General features: G+C 46.4%; 1 protein-coding gene and 2 non-coding genes across 3 annotated transcripts; 1 reads left to right on the top strand and 2 right to left on the bottom strand.

Moving 5' to 3' along the window:
- Positions 1–11,077: 11,077 nt before the first annotated feature.
- On the bottom strand, positions 11,078–11,150 carry TRNAF-GAA (transfer RNA phenylalanine (anticodon GAA)). Its single transcript has one exon. It is a non-coding gene; the product is annotated as a tRNA-Phe (tRNA).
- Positions 11,151–12,618: 1,468 nt separating this feature from the next.
- Positions 12,619–12,698, top strand: TRNAL-UAG (transfer RNA leucine (anticodon UAG)). The gene has a single exon. It is a non-coding gene; the product is annotated as a tRNA-Leu (tRNA).
- A 286-nt stretch (positions 12,699–12,984) lies between these two features.
- Positions 12,985–14,532, bottom strand: LOC100273204 (putative sarcosine oxidase). The gene has a single exon (NM_001147647.2). The coding sequence runs from the start codon at positions 14,424–14,426 to the stop codon at positions 13,176–13,178; it is 1,251 nt and encodes a 416-aa protein (NP_001141119.1). The 5' UTR covers positions 14,427–14,532; the 3' UTR covers positions 12,985–13,175.
- Positions 14,533–16,048: the final 1,516 nt, after the last annotated feature.

Genomic DNA, 16,048 nt, shown 5'->3' with positions numbered 1-16,048 from the left:
CCTAGGTTTCTCCAAGTTGAGCACGCTTAACTTGAGATTCCTTCGAACCAGGCTTCCAAACTCAGATTCCAATAATTCTCGTTTCTAAATTCTTATCAAACTATTCCCTATCCAACCATGTCATCCCTTAAGCATGGTTCATATTCCAGAAAACTCCCAAAATACTCTCGCCCCATATTCTGCCTATAACTCTCCTGTTCATACTAAGTCAGACGATTCATTCGTCACTATTCTCACCAACAGTGAACTTCACTGTGCTACACCACATACACTTAGCTATAAATACACCCAGCTACCCTCTCCCTCTCCACACACACTCAACACCCTCAGCCAGGGCAAACGCCCACCCACTCAGTTACTCCGCTCTACCGGCTACACGCATAGTGTCGCTTCGCCTCCAGTCCACCCTCCTGGTAAGCACCTCCGCTCCACCACTAGTAGTATCTCAACACCACAAGACACAGATTCTACTCAAGACTCTACCCATCCATATATCTCTATTCTGATCACTATACTAAATATTTGTTGATATACTTGCTTGTTTGTATGTTTGCTTGTTCATGTTGCATAGTTATCGGAGCGTTCGTACTGTCTCGTGGAGGCCAGATCTACAAGTCTATGCCAGGAGCCAGAAGCCAGTTCCGCGAGCTCTTCTTCCCCCTTCGCCGGATAAGCACGACAAGCTCACTGGATCCCTTTGATGCATAAATTACCTATGATTTTTCAACCACAACCCTCAGCCTGTTATTTTGTGCATGATATGATTTTGAGACAAGTTATTATGGCCACCCAGCCGCTTGCCGCAATCAATCCCTGATATATTTGTTACAAATGATTTGAGGAAAGGTGTGAGTTTTCAAAAGAAAATGCTTTTCAAAATGTGTATGATGAAGGGTTTTCACCCTTATCACCTTGTGAGTGGGATAATCAGGGACTCCCTGGTTTAGGGGAGGGCCTAAGGTGATGGCTCAGCTGGTTTAGGCGTGAGCAGAAGGATTGTCCCCTCGTATAAGGACCGGTTTGTCATCTTTCACTACCTGTACACATGATAAGTACAACCACTCGAGACTGTGTGGGCAGTCACTCAATCTGAACTCGTACGGTCCAACCCCAGGGTTATGAAGGCTGGGGAGCACCGGGAGGATAAGGAGGGGGAATGTTTTGTCCGGTTTGGACATGGCGGTGGCTTGACTCCTTCCGGTATAATCGTTAAGGTTAGGACGTGCGAGGAAAGAAAGAGATTCGGATTCGGGTCTCACTAGCTATGAGATCACAGAGCCGGACTAGTGGGTAAAGTGTACACCTCTGCGCAGAGTTTGAAAACCTATTCGAATAGTCCGTGTCCACAGGAATGGACGAGTCTGGTATGGTATGGCAATTAATGTTTTGTTTTCAAAAAAGAAGGTGCGTTTGAGATAAATGGTTTTTAAAAGGTCCGGCGGTTGAGCCGTGAGCTATGGTGGACGGGAAGTCCAGTAGCTGTTTTTTGAAAAGGAAAAACCAGTGGGAAACTGCTGAGATACCTGGATGGTTTAGTCCAGGGGATTTTATTATAATACTGAAAAACTTCCTGCTCCTTTTGGAGAGGATGCGCTTTGCAAAATACAAAATGTTTTTCAAAACAACCCTGCATAAAATATTGCTGTTTCTGCAAAATATCCTGAGCTCCAGATATTCCATGCATTATATCTGATTTCCCCATTCCGCGGGTGAAGGTGGGCTGCTGAGTACGTTTGTACTCACCCTTGCTTATTTATTTTTTTTCAGAAAAAGGAGATCGGGTAAGAGTTACGACTGTTCCCAACCTTGCCTGTGGCTGTTGGACCGCTGATTTGCTTCGCTGCGTATATCGGGCTGCTTCAGCCCCACTCTGATGATATGTCCCGAGTTGTGGACCAACTCTTAAAGTTGTTCACCACCTTTATAGGTTTGTCGTTTAAGCAGATCTGTAATCATCTGATGTATAAATGTGTTTACTAGCCTCCTGGGACTAGTAATTGTATCACATTTGAGTCCCAGAGGATTGGGACGCTTCACTAGGCTCTTAAATAAACATGAATAATCTATTTCATCCTCATCACTAGATTCATCCTCACTTGAAGAAGCATAAGTAGAGTTTCGAGTACATACCTTCTTCTCCCTTGCCATAAGGCATGTGTGACGCTCGTTGGGGAAGAGGGATGACTTGTTGAAGGCGGTGGCGGCGAGTCCTTCATTGTCGGAGTCGGAAGAGGAGTAATCCGAATCCCACTCCTTGCCTAGATGCGCCTCGCCCTTTGCCTTCTTATAGTTCTTCTTCTTCTCCCTCTTGTTCCCTTGATCCTGATCACTATCATTGTCGGGACAGTTAGCAATAAAATGACCAAGCTTACCACATTTGAAGCATGAGCGCTTCCCCTTTGTCTTGGTCTTGCTTGGCTGCCCCTTGTGACCTTTTAGCGCCGTCTTGAATCTCTTGATGATGAGAACCATCTCTTCATCATTAAGTACGGCCACCTCAATTTGTTCCACCTTGCTAGGTATCGTCTCCTTGCTTCTTGTTGCCTTGAGAGCTAGAGGTTGAGGCTCATTGATTGGACCATTCAATGCGTCGTCCACGTATCTTGCTTCATTGATCATCATTCGCCCACTCACGAACTTTCCAAGTATCTCCTCGGGCGTCATCTTGGTGTACCTAGGATTCTCACGAATATTGTTTACAAGATGAGGATCAAGAACAGTAAAAGACCTTAGCATTAGGCGGACGACCTCGTGGTCCGTCCATCACATGCTTCCATAGCTTCTTATCTTGTTGACAAGGGTCTTGAGCCGGTTGTACGTTTGGGTTGGCTCTTCTCCCCTTATCATAGCGAATCTCCCGAGTTCGCCCTCCACCAACTCCATCTTGGTGAGCATTGTGACGTCATTCCCCTCATGAGAGATCTTGAGGGTGTCCCAAATTTGCTTGGCGTTATCCAAGCCGCTCACTTTGTGGTATTCATCCCTGCACAATGAAGCTAGAAGAACAGTAGTAGCTTGTGCATTTTTATGAATTTGCTCATTAATGAACATGGGACTATCCGTACTATCAAAGTGCATTCCACTCTCTACAATCTCCCATATACTAGGATGGAGAGAGAACAAGTGACTACGCATTTTGTGACTCCAAAATCCGTAGTCCTCTCCATCAAAATGAGGAGGTTTACCAAGTGGAATAGATAATAAATGAGCATTTGTACTTTGAGGAATACGAGAGTAATCAAAAGAAAAGTTCGAATTGATCGTTTTCTTTTTCTCGTAGTCGTCGTCGTCCTTTTGGGAAGAGGAAGATTCGTCGCTGTCGTAGTAGACGATCTCCTTGATGCGCCTTGTCTTCTTCTTCTTCCTGTCTTTGCGCTTGTGGCCCGAGCCCGAGTCAGTAGGCTTGTCATCCTTCGGCTCGTTGAAGATAGACTCCTTCTCGTTGTTGTTGACCACCATCCCCTTTCCCTTAGGATCCATCTCTTCGGGCGATTAGTCCCTTCTTGAAGAGAACGGCTCTGATACCAATTGTGAGCACCTAGAGGGGGGGGTGAATAGGTGATCCTGTAAAACTTAAACTTAATGCCACAAAAACTTGGTTAAGCGTTAGCACAATAATGCCAAGTGGCTAAAGAGGAGTCTCAACAAAACACAATAACCACAAGAGATCAATCACAGAGATGGCACAGTGGTTTATCCCGTGGTTCGGCCAAGACCAACGCTTGCCTACTCCACGTTGTGGCGTCCCAATGGACGAGGGTTGCAATCAACCCCTCTCAAGCGGTCCAAAGACCCACTTGAATACCACGGTGTTTTGCTTGCTTTACTTTATCCCGTTTGCGAGGAATCTCCACACTTTGGAGCCTCTCGCCCTTACACTTGAAGTTCACAAAGAAACACAGAGCAAGGGAGGGATTAGCAACTCACACACGACACAAAGATCATAGCAAATACGCACACACACAAGACCTAGACTTGAGCTCAAGAGACTAGCACACTAGAACGGAGCTCAAATCACTAGAATGTCGAACAAGTGCGCAGGAATGGAGTGTGAGTGATCAAGAGTGCTCAAGGAATACTTGTTGTACTCCTCCATGCGCCTAGGGGTCCCTTTTATAGCCCCAAGGCAGCTAGGAGTCGTTGAGAGAGCAATCTGGGAAGGCAATTCTTGCCTTCTGTCGCGTGGCACACCGGACAGTCTGGTGCACACCGGACACTGTCCGGTGCCCGATTTCTTTCCTTCTATGGCGAAGCCGACCGTTGGCAGCCTTGGAGCCGTTGGCGCACCGGACATATCCGGTGCCCCCTTCTAGCCGTTGGCTCGGCCACGTGTCCTGCGCAGATCGCGCGGCCGACCGTTGGCCCGGCCGACCGTTGGCTCACCGGACAGTCCGGTGCACACCGGACAGTCCGGTGAATTATAGCCGTACGTCGCCGGTGAATTCCCGAGAGCGGCCAGTTCGCTCGAGCCAGCTTGGCGCACCGGACACTGTCCGGTGCACCACCGGACAGTCCGGTGCTCCCAGACTGAGCAGAGTCTTGGCTGCTCGAGTCAAGACAATTCCAATTCGATTTTTCCTGTTTCCAGCACTTAGACACAATACATTAGTCTCTAAAACAATGTACTAAGTCTGAGAAACATACCTTTATGCTTGATTTGTACTTTGTCCACCATTTTACACTTAGGCACTTTTGTTGGACACTAAATCACCAAAATACTTAGAAATGGCCCAAGGGCACATTTCCCTTTCACCTCTGCGTGCCTCACGGACGGTCCACCTGCCTGTGCAGAATCGTAGACGGTCCGACCGCCTGTTGCAAACGGTCCACACGCTTGTCGCGTATGGTCCGCACACTTGTTGCGGATGGTCTACACTCCTGTAGGATGTAGAGAGGTCCTCAAGGTCTCGTTCCCCACGAGCGAGATTTATGGATAATTGGTGTTTAGTCTAAAAAGACGCAATACCATGCATGTGTTATGTACATACCAATGGACCACCGTGTATAGTACACTAGTGTCTATTTTGTGTTTCTTCAGTCTCTGTTGGTTGTACACTAGTGTTGTTCTCATCCGATGGTCCCTAAAATATACTTTAGGGCTGGAAAAAAGTTCGAGGCTTACGAGCCGGCACGAGCTCGGGCTGGTTTGGCTCAGAGCGGCTTGTGATCCTCGAGCGAGTGATCCGAGCCAAGTTTTCGAGCTCGTTGGTCTAGCGAGCCGAGCAAGCCGAGCTGGCTCGTTCTGGCTCTTGAGCTATGCTAAATTAATCAACCTATATAATAATGATGGATATTGGATAATTTTATAGATATTTGGCTTGTTACTTAGCTTTACAATATAGATTACTTACAATATTGGATGATGATTATATTTTTTCAGATTTATATACTATTAAATTATTATATAATACAATATTATTTATCAAGATACTGTTCACGGGCCGAGCCTGCTTCAACTCGTTGTCTTTCCTTTCTGATGTGGTTATCAGCCCCTATGTAGGGTACACATGTGTTGCTGCTTGGGTTCCAACCCTTGCAGTTGCATGCCCTCAACTAACCGTTTTATGCTGCTTTGGGTGCCCGCCTTTTTACCGCACGAGCGTCCATTTACGCGCCAGATTTTGAACGGGACGAACAAAGAATGCTTAGGTCTAGGCGAGCCACGCATCGGCGACTGTGGACGACCAGATGCACCTAGTGATGAACCCATGGCTGTCGACACCGGGCTGCGCGTTGGAGACGAAGGAGACCGCACATGGCTTGCTCCCGGTGACGAATCCATGGCTCGGCGAGGTGGAGGGTCGTGAGGTGGTGGGGATCTGGTGCGAGTGAGACGTGATGGGTCACTTCCATTTGAAATATTGGAAACAACAGCAGAATGACTGAAAAAAGAACCGGAGGGAGTATCAGCTAGTATAGCCCGCCCCGACAGAGCAAAATTAGTAGAAGAAAATAAAAAGAAAATCTGGGCTTTAATTTGGGTCCCGCTAAAGTTTTCTTTTCGCGGTGCCCAAAAATCAGCAAGTATAAAACAAAGGGAAAACTGCATAAACCCACTTGCAAGTTTGGGGTGTTTTCAAATACCAACTTACAACTTTTATTCTGTCAAACTCCTCCCTCCAAATTAGGTGGTCTAATCTTATAGCAAACACGTTTGGCTCCATCCTTAAAACACTAATCGACTTGGCTCCTTGGCTTGGTTAGCTTAGCCAAAACCGAGCGCTCCATCCAACTCATACATAATATGCCATGAAGAAAATCTGAAGCCAGAAGGTACGGCCTTATCAAATTGTCATCAATCATCCAACAACAAGAGAACAAGCTTTTCCAGAAACTAAACTACCAGTAACACTTTGCCGAGATCACTTGTAACTTTGTAAGGCGAGTGAAGAAACTAGTAGCTAGCACTAGCAGTCAAATGTCAGGGCTGCTGAAAAGCCAAGACGCGCGCAGCAACAGGTGGAAATGGAACAGGATTGAAGGGCATGCTGCACGCGGCTAGTCTGCTTGTGCATACGCAACCAGCTATGCTGCAGAACTCATTGTAACTTGTAAGTAGGCGCTCCAACAACCCGCATGAGCTCACGGGAACCGAGCGCCCTATCCAGCTCATACAACAGGGCTAATAAAAATCGTTTCAGAATGCAATTACCAAATAAAAAATCAAGCGCTCCATCCAACACATCCAGCATAATGTAGTGACCCAATAAAAATCGTTTCAGAATCATATTTTGCAGTAACAAGGCACAATAGTCGCAGTTTGCATTAATAAGGCACATATCACAGTTAATCATTCCTTTTCCTTATTGAGAACAACTTTTGTGGCCTAATTCCAGGTCCTCCTTCGATGTTCTGACAGACTCCATTGCCTTCATCATTGTTCATGTAGTTTTGGCCTTCAAATGGAGCCAAATTGTATTGGCTTGAACCTTCAAATGTTGACGGGTTTGGTTGAGATGAAGTAGGAACACCAATTGAGGCCTAAAAATGTAGAAATATAGCTATGTGAGTTGTACCTTTTCCATGGAAAATGCAAAATAAATAGTGAGTCACATACCCTTGTGTACTTAGCTCCCTTCCTAGGCTCCCAATCAGCCCTAAGTGGCACCCCACATCCCTTAACATTGTGACCATAAGTGTGGCAATTGGAGCATTTCACTGCAGCCCTTTTTGAGGCTCTGGACTCAACACGAGGTTCTCCTTGCGCTCTCACTCGCTTCTTCTTTGGTCTTCCAGGCTGGGCATGATAAAATGGAGGATCCACATCAGGCAAGTCTGTGCTTAACCATTGTCTCTTGTCTGGCACAGGCATAATCATACCCTCATATGTGGCTACATATTTCTCCCTAGTGAAGAATAATGACATATAGTTTTCTGGCTTGTGTTTGAACTCATGAATAGCAGCCACTGCATGTGAGCATGGCACTCCAGTAACATCCCACTTGTAGCATCCACATTTGTGATTGTTGAGATCAACAACATATTGACTGTCTCCACTTGTGACTTGCCATATCCCATGCCCAGCACAGATGGCCCTGCAATATGAAGCATTTTTCTTCTCAAACTCAAGCTTTTTCTGATAATTTGGAGCTATGAACCATGTGTCCTTCTTTGCACCATCTCTTTTAATATTAATAGACTCCATCAACTTAGTCCTAATGTGCTCCACCATCGTGCACACAGGTTCTTCTCTTGCCTCCAAAATCCAAGAATTGTATGACTCGCTAATGTTATTAACGACCAAGTCAGTTTTAGCATGGGGGCTGAACCTATGCCTTGACCAATGCTTACTATCAATGTCAAACAACCATTGCCATGCTCTAGTGTTTTCTTTCTTAATATCATCCATAGCTTGTTTGAAATCAAACTCCTTGTACGCATAGGCAGCCCTATCCATTAGCTCTTTTAGTCGGGGACCCTTGAACCCAGCCTTTGAAAAGTTAGCATACAAGTGCCTCAAACAATATCTATGCTCTGCATGTGGGAAAATGGCCCTAACACCGTCTTTTAGACCCTGCATAAAGCAAAGCAAGAATCACACATAAAGCAAACCAAATGAAAAAGCAGAGTGAAGTACACAACAACAATACCTTTTGTCTATCACTCATAATAGTCCAGCCACCACAATGCTCTCCTTGCCCAATGGACTGCACCAGCAACTCCAAAAACCATGTCCACGAATTAGCATTTTCAGACCCTACCAAAGCGAATGCTATAGGAAAAAGATTGTTGTTTGCATCTCTTCCTTGTGCTGTTAGAATTTGTCCTCCATTTGGTAGTTTGACATGGGTGCCATCTAACCCAAAGAAAGGTCTACAACCAGCTAGGAATCCTTTTACTTGAGCATCAAAGGACACATACATCCTCTCGAATCTAGGATTTATTGCTCGTGTTGGATCCACAAAACATTTTATCACTATGCAACTTCCAGGATTAGCAGATAACACTGTGTGAGCATAATCTTGTATCCTCCTGTATTGTTCATGGTACTCACCACTAATCTGTTGCACTGCATATCTCTTCGCTCTATAGGCTTTGGTAAGTGATATCCCCACCTGTGTGTCCCTAAGGACGATGTCCCTAAGGGACTTAACTCGCCAATCTTTCTCACTTCTGAAAAAATGCTCATACTCTGTGCCAATCCATTTAGCATCCATTTGCTTCACCGTGTGACTTTTCCCACAAGTGTGTTCCTTTACATACTTCTTGATCTTGAAGGAACGACCATCTGGAAGTCTAGAGGCATATATATACCAAGCACAGTCTACAATTTTGCACTTTGCTGAAACTTGCACAAGATCATTCTTAGGTCTCATAACTTCTCTACCCTCACAAATGATCAAATTATTTAGTGCTGCTCTAAATTGCTTCACATCGGTAAAAAATGTTCCAACATCCATAATTGGGTGTCTCATGGTTGAATTGTCAAACCTCACATAATCTACCCCGAGAGATCGATGTACATATATACCCTCACCATCAAAATTTACAGGACTGTGAACACCTTCATTAACCTCATCCGACAAATAAACCCTTTTATCAATTTCATTTATCAATTGTCCTGTATGATCCTTTTGAATTTGTTTCAAATCACTGCTATTCTTGATAACATATAAATCTCCATCATCTTCTTCAGTTTCCCATGCGACATATTCTTCATCATCTTCCCATACATCCCTTTCTTCACCTTCCCATACATCACCATCTCCTTCTTCAGTTCCCAAAATGAACAATTTGCACACCTTAAGGCCCTCATGGTCCTTCATCAACTGTTGTACATGTTCTGCATTATCCATCAAAACAAGACCTTGTGGTGCCGTATGGCTAGGTTTTAAATAGTACAAGGTGGCATTTCCTTCGTAGCCATGATACACAAGATTTTCCTGCATTGTAAACCAATCGACCCCTTGTGGCTCCATAAATCTCATGTAACCAACCCTTCCACCAGAATAACCATCTACACTACCATCAAATTTCACTCCAACATGCACTTGAAACTCCATACAAAGGATCTGCGTAGTCCCAAAAATATGCAAGAAACAATATTCAATTTCCTGTTTCGAGATGGTACCGAAATTGAATGGGCAGTAGCACTGAAGCTCCATACGAAGGGAATACCTGTGGTCTAGGTGATGAAAGATTGTCGTCATCCTCAGATCCAGCAGCCGCCATTGTGAACGGTTAGGGGAGAACGAGTTAAAGAGGATAAAGTAGAAGAAAATGCATCGACACAGGGTCAAGGTGAGGAATATGACTCCAGGGAGCCAGTTCGAGCCGATGGGTCGTGGCTCCAGGGACCTCGTGCCCTCGCTGATGCATCGCGGCTCCATTGCAGGGAGCTCACGCCCTCGCCCTCGCAGCCATCCGCTAGCACAGGGACCAAGCCTTCGCGCCGGGATCACGCCTCCGCGAGGGGGAGCTTCGCCTGCTCTAGGAATCATCCTCGCTGATGGGTCGCGGTGTTGGGGGCTCGTGCCCAGGCAGACCGCCTACGCGCTGGGATCGTCGTTAACCCGCCTCGAGGGCCATTAGCAAGAGCGACAGTGATGTTGCACGGTGGCGGCGTCGAGGGGCGTGGGTGCCAGCGCCGCCAGGAGCCAAGCTTAATGAGTTGTAGATGAGCCAAAGATGGAGCCGCGTGTCTGCTATAGATTTAGACCATCTAATTTGGAGGGGGGAGTTTGGCATAATAAAAGTTGTAAGAGCAACTCCAATAGTTCTCTAAACAATTCTCTAAATCTTAAATTTAAGAAGTGAACAGAAAAATGCTTCTCCAATGGTTCTCTAAATAGACTTGCTAAATTTACTTAGTTGCTATTCAACTCTATTTACTCTCCACATTTAGCAACTCGGTAGAAACTCCCTAAATGTAGTTGGCGTCAATTTCTTCATACTAGCGTGATTATTTTTCCCTTTCCCACAGTGAGATAGCCAGGTATAGCACACTCTTTTTTCATTTTCTAGCATAATGAGGTAGCTAGGTCAAACACGTATGACATAAGTTTCTCCTTCACCGTCGAACCCAACTTCCTCATAGGTTGCGCCACCGGGCCACCACTCATCCATAGTTCATATCGACCGACCTTTTTTCTTCCACCCTCACATCCTCTGCTCTCAACCTTATTATCAGGCAGATCTCATAGGGGCAGGGCCGCTAAAGCTAGATTCAAAATCGAACTACTTCTTAAATATGAGCAACTATTGGAGACTAAGTTGTTTTTTACTTCCAATAGCTATTTAGCAACTTGCTAAACATGATTTTAGCAAGCTATTTTTTAGAGAACTACTGGAGTTGCTCTAAGTGGGTATTTGAAAACACCCCAAACATGCAAGTGGGTTTATGCAGTTTTCCCTAAAACAAATAACTCAATTCACGTTAAACGAGGCCTAGCCATAAATGCAAGGGACAAGGACGTCCAGAAGTGATTTCAAAAGCAACAACGACTTCCATTTGAAATTTTGGAAACAGACCGACATAGCAAAATTGGTAGAAGAAAATAGAAAGAAAATCTAGGCTTTAATTTGGGACCGCGGAGGGGGTGCCCAAAAATCAGCAAGTATTATAAATAAAAATAATTGCGGTGAGCGTGGATCGAACACGCGACCTTCAGATCTTCAGTCTGACGCTCTCCCAACTGAGCTATCCCCGCTTTTGTATTTTTATTTCATAAGTTATATTATGTTCAGCACAAGAGGGGCTGCGAAAATTTCAGCTGTTTTTTTAATTCAAGCATCTATCCCTGCAAGCCTACATTGCTACGCAGGAGCAGAAACAGGCAACTATGCAGTACACATGCGATACAATTAGTTTCATTTAATTTGGTTCGGCCTTAGTTACGTTTCATTTGATCGGAAACTAGCGGTAGCTATCCTAACCCTTTGCCCCTTAACAAAAAATGCAAGCTAATAAGTTATTGTAGAGATGGATCCAATATCCGATTGCGCTCCATGTCTATTGAATCTAAATATCTTCTAATCACTACTAGAAAATTTCCCTAATGCTACGGCGGATATCGCAACAACGCTAATTTTATCGCAATAGGTGTTAGTTATTGACATAGCCTCTAAAAGTGGTTGCAATATATGGAATATTTTGCTATTATTTTTGTGCATGATGATAATCATGACTTTAGACACAAGAGAAATGTGTTATTGCTACCACTAAAATATTTTTTTTGCAATTAGTTGGTCGTATTGCCACATATTTTTCTGTGTTGCGATAAACTTGAACTTCATTGCAAAAGTTGATGTCATTCGCAACGAAAAATAAAATGATTTCAACTAGTCCACCAATTCGTAACGAATTTACTTTGTTGTCGTAATTGTAAACTCTGCTGCAAAAGGTTTACATACATTGTAATGAAATTGTTAGACGTTGCACAAAGAAAAGATATATTGCCAAGAATTTCTTGTGTTGTAATAATTTTAAATGTCATTGCGGTATATATCGCAACAAAATTGTAAGGCGTTGGTTAAAAAAGATTTGTTACCATGAAGTCACTATGATGTCGTAAAAATAAATGTCGTTGCATAAGGTTTATATATTTAGTGCAATGAAATTGTAATCCATTGCATTAAAAAATTTATTGCAACAAATTTATAATTTTGTTATAATCTTAATTTTTATTATAAAAGGTTGATATATATTATATTCACTCCGTTCATAAATATATTACACCGTTGATTTTTTTTAAAAAAAACTTTGATGACTCGTCTTATTAAAAAAATAACGAGTTATCATATTTTTTGTGATTTTTTTATTACTTAAGGTAGTTTGTGCTTGATTTAAAAGTTTACATTTTTAATAAATATTTTGAATAAGACGAGTTGTCAAAGTTTTTAAAAAAATTCAACGGTTTCATATATTTGTGAACATATGTAGTAACAAAATTATAAAACATTGTTTTAACCAAAAAAAATATTACCATGAATTCGCTATGTTGTCATAATTTTAAATTTGTCGAAACATATACTAGAATGAAAACATGGTACTTTTCTTCGCTTTGATTCACATGCGAGTTTGGTAGACCACCCAGGCCAGACACACGTTTGTGGACTTTGTTGTGCTTGATGAGCTCGCAATAGTTATTAAACAAACACATAAAAATATACAACAAAGACAGTTTGGCCGAGTGGTCTAAGGCGCCAGATTTAGGCTCTGGTCCGAAAGGGCGTGGGTTCAAATCCCACAGCTGTCATTTTTTTTCTTTTTTTGCTCAGTATTCTCTGGATTTGTGGTAGTCGTAGTCTCGTAGAGCTAGGATTTGGAGCCTCACATGACACGGAGATGCGTACGCCTACTGCCTACCCAAGTTTCCTCCATCAAATCCTCAAGAGTGATCTGCCTTCCATTATATACACGGGTGCTGACACAGAGAATCGTAACATTGCCTTGACCTTTTGATTGTGGCAATTACTATGCTTCAAAGTCGTTCTTCGATTCGAAGAAACGAAGGAGTATCACTTGAGAATACGTTAATGTTTAAAATACAGCAAATCGTTTATTAGAGTGACTGACCATACAAAATCTGAAAGAGGATAGTTTCTCAGGTGCCATACATCAAGAAAGTATTCTCAGCCTATGATGCTAGAATATGAATGTTTTATTACTTTCATTATTGACCACCATCGATCCATATTTAGTACTACATGCATGGCAGCAGCAGCATAGCTCACTACTTGGCATTTCCCATGGGGTTGCCATCGAAGCGCCCGATCCGGAAGAAGCCGAGGTCCAGGCCGGCCTCCGCCGCCGTCTCGGAGCCGCCATCAATGGCCATCTCCGCCAGGATCTTCCCCACGGCGGGGCCCATCTTGAAGCCGTGGCCCGAGAAGCCGGCCCCGACCACCACGTCCCGGCCGCCGCCCAGGAAGTCCATGACGAAGTCGGCGTCGGGGGTCATGGAGCAGATGCACGACTGCCGGACGACCGGCCCTCCCGCGGCGTCCACGTGGTCCGGCATGGCCTCCTGGATCCACCTGGCCACCCGGTGCGTGACCTCCGCGTCGCCCGCGAGCCAGTCGCGGGCGTCCGGGTCGCACGGCGGGCCGCCGTCGCAGCTGATCTTGATGAGCCCCGGGAGCTCCAGCGACGGCGCGCCGTACACGGGCGGGTCGCCGTAGCTGGAGAAGGTCGGGAACCCGGCGCTCGCCGAGACAGTCTGCTCCTGGCCGGGCTTCACGCGCCAGTAGAGGTGTAGCGTGTGCAGCGGCCTGATGGGGAGGTCCACGCCCCAGGAGCCGAGCAGCTTGGCCGCCCACGCGCCCACCGTGACGACGCACCTGGCGCCGCGGAACGCCTCGCCGCCGGCGGCCCTCACCACGACGCCGCCGCCGTCGGGCTCGGGCGCCCTGTCGATGCCGACGACCTCGGTGTTGTCCCTGACCACGGCGCCTTTCGCGACGGCGAGCGACTGGAACATGGCCACGGCCTTGGTGGCGCTGAGCACGCCGCCGTGGTCGCTGAGCGCGGTGACCCACGCGTCCACCGGGCCCGGGACGGTGAGGGCGAAGGCGCCGCCCCACCTGCGGTGAAGGTCGTCCACGTCCACCTCCTCGGCACCGATGTTAGCGATGGCGGCGGCGAGCGAGGCGCTGCTCCGCGGGCCCATGGAGAGGTGCGGCGTCGGGGTGAGCACGCGGTAGCCGGCCTCCGCCTCGGCGGCGGCCCAGAGGCAGCGGGCGAGGCGCACCATGCGGAGGTACCGCGGCTGCGCGTAGGCGTCCCGGATGATGCGGGAGTCGCCGTGCGAGGAGCCCAGCGGGTGGAGCAGGTCGAAGCGCTCCAGCAGCAGGACGCGGGCGCCGCGAGACGCCGCCGCGTGCGCCGTGCAGCTGCCCATGATGCCGGCGCCCACCACGATGACGTCGAAGTTGGGGGCTGGGCGACCGGCCTGGGGAACTGCGGGCGCACCGGCGCCTGCCATGGCAGCAGCTCGCGAGCGCTTTGCAAGCTGGAACGGACGTACGGCAGGAGGAGAAAAAGATAGACTTCGCCGCTTCGTGGAGTCCAGTGGGATGGAGATGGGATCGTAACTGGTGGCCGCGACCGTGACCTGTCCGATAAACGACAAGATTGCTTTGCTTGGGTTGGGGCCCCTGCTGGAGGAGTTTGTCTCTTGTGTGCACTGTCCACCTTGCTTTGCTTGTAATATTTTATTGAAATACAAATTTATCAAAGAATATAATTAAAAATTATAATTCAGAACAAATAAAAATTATATAATTCATAAACCATAAATAAAAACTATATACTTTGAAGCTAAAAATTGTATAATTTTTATTTTTTAAAAAAATCAAACTATTTTAAAGATAGGTGCCTGATGCAGCTCACGCGTGGATTAACACCTCAAGTCATTAAATCCAGCTGATTCGATCGGTCCTGGTTGATACCAGCGTCAGCTCTAATATAGTTGGTACCGATCGATCGATGGACCCATCGATCAGCCGAACAACAAATCGTTGTTAGAACCAAATCAGTACCAACCGGTCCGTAGGCCATGTTAATGGTCAACAATGCTGTTAGAAAAATGATCCCTGGTCTTGGGACCCATCAGTCAAAAAGTGTGCTTGAGGGAAGGGTCCCTGGTCGTTAGGACCCGTTAATCAGTTGGAGAGCGGATACGTTAACCCTAAAAGAGCTCGTCCCCAGTACGTGACATCGTACCGTCTGACGTTTGTTGAGACCCTTCTACACCGTACCCGAGGCCCAAACATGGTTCCATGAGGACCCGTCTCGTCATGCTGACGCGGGCCCGTAGCATTGGGTCGACCCTTCTCTTATGCCGGTTAAATTGACATGGGACCTGTGGGAGATAGATATCTCCGGGTCCACTGGAAGGATAAAAGATCTCACGAAAGGCCCAAGAGCCCAATAAATCGCGAGGTCACTCCTTCATGGGCCTGGGGAGAAACGACTAGTGAAGCAGATCGACATAAGGCCGGGTGGGCGCAAACCCGGACGGCCCCACAGCATTGAGCAAGCGAACACAACAGAAGATCCGACTTTCCCGCGTTGTAGCCCCGAACGACGTAACCAGGCGAGGATAAGTCGGCAGAATCATAGGAAGATAGACAAAAACAGTTCACTATCTCTTAGGTGCATATCCACATGTATTGCCTCACAGTCGAATATATAAGGCCTAGGGGGCACCCCTTCAGAACGATCGATCCTACTACTCAGCCACCCACCTCAATTCTTTACGACAGCTCCCTTGTAACCCATTACACAAAGCATACTCACCAGGACGTAGGGTGTTACGCATCTCGAAGCGGCCCGAACCTGTAAACATTGTCCATTGTTCCTTGTGCATCAGGCACGAACCATTTGGCTACAGTCGGCGACACCGTCCTACTCCTAAAACACCTTGAGGGGCAACCCCAGGTGTGCGGTCGGACCCAAAACACCGACAGCTGGCGCGCCAGGTAGGGGGTGTGTCGCCGGTCCAAGCTAGCTCAATGGCCGTCACCTTCCACAGCAAGATCACCCTCTGTCCCGGATCCGTATTCTGCTTTGGAACGATCTCGTCCATAGCAGATGAAGAGAGAA

This window comes from Zea mays, chromosome 3 (genome assembly GCF_902167145.1).
Source record: "Zea mays cultivar B73 chromosome 3, Zm-B73-REFERENCE-NAM-5.0, whole genome shotgun sequence".
NCBI lineage: Eukaryota > Viridiplantae > Streptophyta > Magnoliopsida > Poales > Poaceae > Zea > Zea mays.
The sequence above is the reverse complement of the archived record's forward strand: the minus strand, read 5'-3'. Positions and strand labels throughout refer to the sequence as shown.